Source organism: Notothenia coriiceps, unplaced genomic scaffold (assembly GCF_000735185.1).
Source record: "Notothenia coriiceps isolate Sejong01 unplaced genomic scaffold, NC01 NC01_scaffold00023053, whole genome shotgun sequence".
Classification (NCBI taxonomy): domain Eukaryota; kingdom Metazoa; phylum Chordata; class Actinopteri; order Perciformes; family Nototheniidae; genus Notothenia; species Notothenia coriiceps.
The window spans coordinates 1-3,452 of record NW_011355754.1 but is presented as its reverse complement, the minus strand read 5'-3'; the positions used below and the strand labels follow the sequence as shown (position 1 = coordinate 3,452).

The following is a 3,452-nucleotide window of genomic DNA, read 5'->3' as shown; positions in this document are numbered from 1 at the left end:
GGGTATTATTTTCATAAACTGACCACTTAGTTCGAATCTGTTTGTGGAATTTGTCATATCAAAACATATCAAAATTTAACAAAGTGACACAGATTATTAACAGTCGCGATCCCAAAATTACAACGACTTCCGGTCCGCTCCCGGCTGCTTTTTGTAGGTACGTTCGTAAATGCTCTCAGAGCGCTCCGAGCGTCCCCGTTCCACAGTCCAGAGCGCTGCGCTCTGAGCGCTCACAGCTGGGTGCTCGAGCGCTCACAGCTGGGTGCTCGAGCGGACTGACCGTTCGTGCATTTACGAACGTACCCGTAATAACACTGCTGACAGCTGACCAATCGCAAGCAGAGTTGTGGTTTCCTATAGCAACAAAAGATGCTGACAGCTGCTTTTTGTACAGGAAAAGACGCTGTGGCCAGTGTTTTTCATGACAAAAAGACATTATGCGTGAACGCCCCCCAAGAACACCTCAACGCCACCCTTTCAAAAATATTGCTTCCAGCGCCCCCCGATGTTCTCTGAACGCCCCCTGGGGGGCGGTACCGCCCCCGTTGAGAACCAGTGGTCTAGACCAACCAGTGGTCTGCAGTGTTTTATCATCACCTCTTAGTACTGGCCCATTCGGCTTTGAAACTCTGCTGAGGTGGTACTAAAGAAAGTGTCAGGTACCATTCACAGCCTTTACAATGGAAACAAAATAAGAGTTATTTGAGTAGAAGCATACCATGCAGTAGAAGCGCGGCCTAAGTATCAGCTTTTGTTCTCCTACAGGTATCCCAACATCTCTTGTGAGCTGCTTACGTCAGATGTGGGACAGATCAACGACAGACTGGGAGAAGATGAAAAACTGCTGATGAAACTCTACAGCTTCCTCCAGAATGAGCCGCCGCTCAACCCACTCCTGGCCAGCTTTTTCTCCAAGGTGCTGTCCATTCTCATAGGACGCAAACCTGAACAGGTACGTTGGGGAGTAGCGGTTATCCAAAGATGCAAATCCTCATCAGATAAGTTGATGAGTTTTCCAGAATCCATTTGAAAATACATTCATTACTGTTAATCTGCTCACATGCTCTGATTTTCCTAATTTATAGATAGTGGATTTTCTGCGGAAGAGGGAGGACTTTGTAGACCTGATGATCAAACACATCGGGACATCTGCCATCATGGACCTGCTCCTCAGAATGCTCACCTGCATCGAACCACAACAGCTAAGACAGGACGTTCTCAATGTGAGTAGTGGGACAACACGAGATAATATCCCGGATCAAATCACACATTACACAGTTAGAATGGAACCATCCCAAACTTCAAGAACAAGCCAGTACATTGAATTGTAGTCATTGTAATCTGGCATAGATGTTGAGGACAAGTGTCTTTTCTACTTCAACTGGTCCAAAGGGTGTTGAGTAGGGATGGGTACCGAGAACCGGTACTAAGTCAATACCGGTACCTGATTGGACGGTATCGGTATACCGTTAAGCCGCTGGACAAACGGTGCTGCCATCGGTATATGTGTTGCGTCTACTTCCTTAGTTTAACTTTAAACCATTCTGGTTGGTTGGGAACCCTCATCCCGTGTGATGTATCCGGTTTGAGGCCCCTCTGATTGGCCACTGTAAATGCCACTCGTCATCTCTCATTATTTTTGTGAGACTCCCGCAGGGATGGCGGACAGAGCGAAGCGATCGAAGGTCTGGGTGCACTTTTAAAAAATGTAGTGGCGATAGTGCAAGGTGCAATCTATGTACTCAATTAGTTGCTTGTAAAGGGGGTAACACAAGCAACTGAATGAAGCATTTGCAAACGAGACACTAATTGAATTGGTCGTCAGTTTGAAATGTCTGGATGAAGATGTAAATGATTTACAAATGTTACATTTTTTTTTTTTTAAATGCCTCTTTTCATCCTCTGTCTCAGGGAAAACCCCAAAAAGCGATAGGGCGAGCCAGGCCCTTTTAAGTTATTTTATTTATTTGTGTCTGCTTCTGAGAAGCTAATGTATAAGTTATACAGTTATTTCTGCAAGAAAATTACAATACAATTACTGTTTAATCTTCACATCTTGTATTCATGTCTATAATTTTGAGCACCAAATTATTGAAAAGTATCGATAAGAGTATCGAAAAATACCGATACCGATAAGCAGTACCGGTACCGTTTTATCGTATCGATAAAATCCTAACGATACCCATATCTAGTGTTGAGACTTTCTCTGTATTTGCTTCTGAATGAAAAACATTTTTCGGACTATAAGCCGCGCCTTTTTCCCTATTTTTCGACGCTGCGGCTTATATAACGGTGCGGCTAATCTATGGATTTTTACAGCTAACGGCCAACACCTTTAACTCTATGGGCTCTATAGCCAGTCCGCGGACTCCCACCTTTAAGCGGCAGGTTCCAGCAGGAAAAGCTGGAGGCCGGAAAAGAGTGAGACAGGTAGCGCGCAAAAGTAAAAGTGGAACCGAGAGTGGTATGCCGCTGCTGCGGCTTATATTCAGGTGCGCCTTATAGTCAGAAAATTACGGTAGATACTATTCAGATAGCGTAGATATTTTAAGCCAGCCACCTTTTTAAAAAAAGAAAGTGTTTCTAAATATAATTGTAATATTCATTTTTGAAGACAGAGACTTTTTGGTTACAAATTCAGCACAATTGTGTATCTATCTTGCTAGTTCTAGCTCAGTCAGGTGCCCGTATGTGTTGTCTACAATCAAATCTCATTGCAAATGCTGACCTGGCAGAATTTAGCCTGGTTTTGCAAGGCAAGCATCACGGTACAATACAACATGGGTATCAGACACAACTCACACGAGTTGGAAGGTTCTTTAACTTCTTGTCAGGGTCTTCCTAAGATATCAAATAAATGGCGTGGCACTTGGATTTGTAACTGGTCATTTCTTCTTGTGCCAAAAGGGATAAGTCAGTGATGATGTTTTGTTAATGATGTCTACACAGAATCTTTTGACTTTCTATGATAAGGCAATTATGAATTTGAAAACATACTTAGCATTTGAGGTCTTGGTCGGCTCGTTTCCTCCTCATATTGTGTGTATCCATCTGACATCTGTGCTCTGTCTTCTCTCAGTGGCTGAATGAGGAGAAGGTGATTCAGAGACTGGTAGACATGGTACAACCTTCTCAAGATGAGGATGTGAGTTTCTCCCATACTTCACTGTTTCTTCCAATTGCCAACTGGAGATTTAAGTCCCCTGGCCTCTTTATGAATCATTGAACAATTTGTTTTGTTTTAATGTAACTGAAAACACAACTTGGAGTAGTTCATAATAGAGGATTTGCAGATCTACATTTAAGAATGATTTTTCCAAAAAGGATTTGTATAGCTATTTTCTTCTTAATTTGTTTATACATTTCTATTATAATCAGGATGAAATATGATGTTTATTTTCAAATGTGTTCAGGAATATTGGGTCCTTGATTGGATGTATTTACATTCTATC

The 3,452-nt window shown here is 42.4% G+C and overlaps 1 protein-coding gene across 1 annotated transcript; it reads left to right on the top strand.

Moving 5' to 3' along the window:
- The first annotated feature begins 742 nt into the window (after positions 1-742).
- LOC104954227 (serine/threonine-protein phosphatase 6 regulatory subunit 3-B-like) lies at positions 743-3,226 on the top strand. The gene is made up of 3 exons (XM_010781304.1): positions 743-952; positions 1,086-1,223; positions 3,080-3,226. The coding sequence occupies exons 1-3, from the start codon at positions 848-850 to the stop codon at positions 3,224-3,226; spliced, it is 390 nt and encodes a 129-aa protein (XP_010779606.1). The 5' UTR covers positions 743-847.
- The last annotated feature ends 226 nt before the right edge of the window (positions 3,227-3,452 follow it).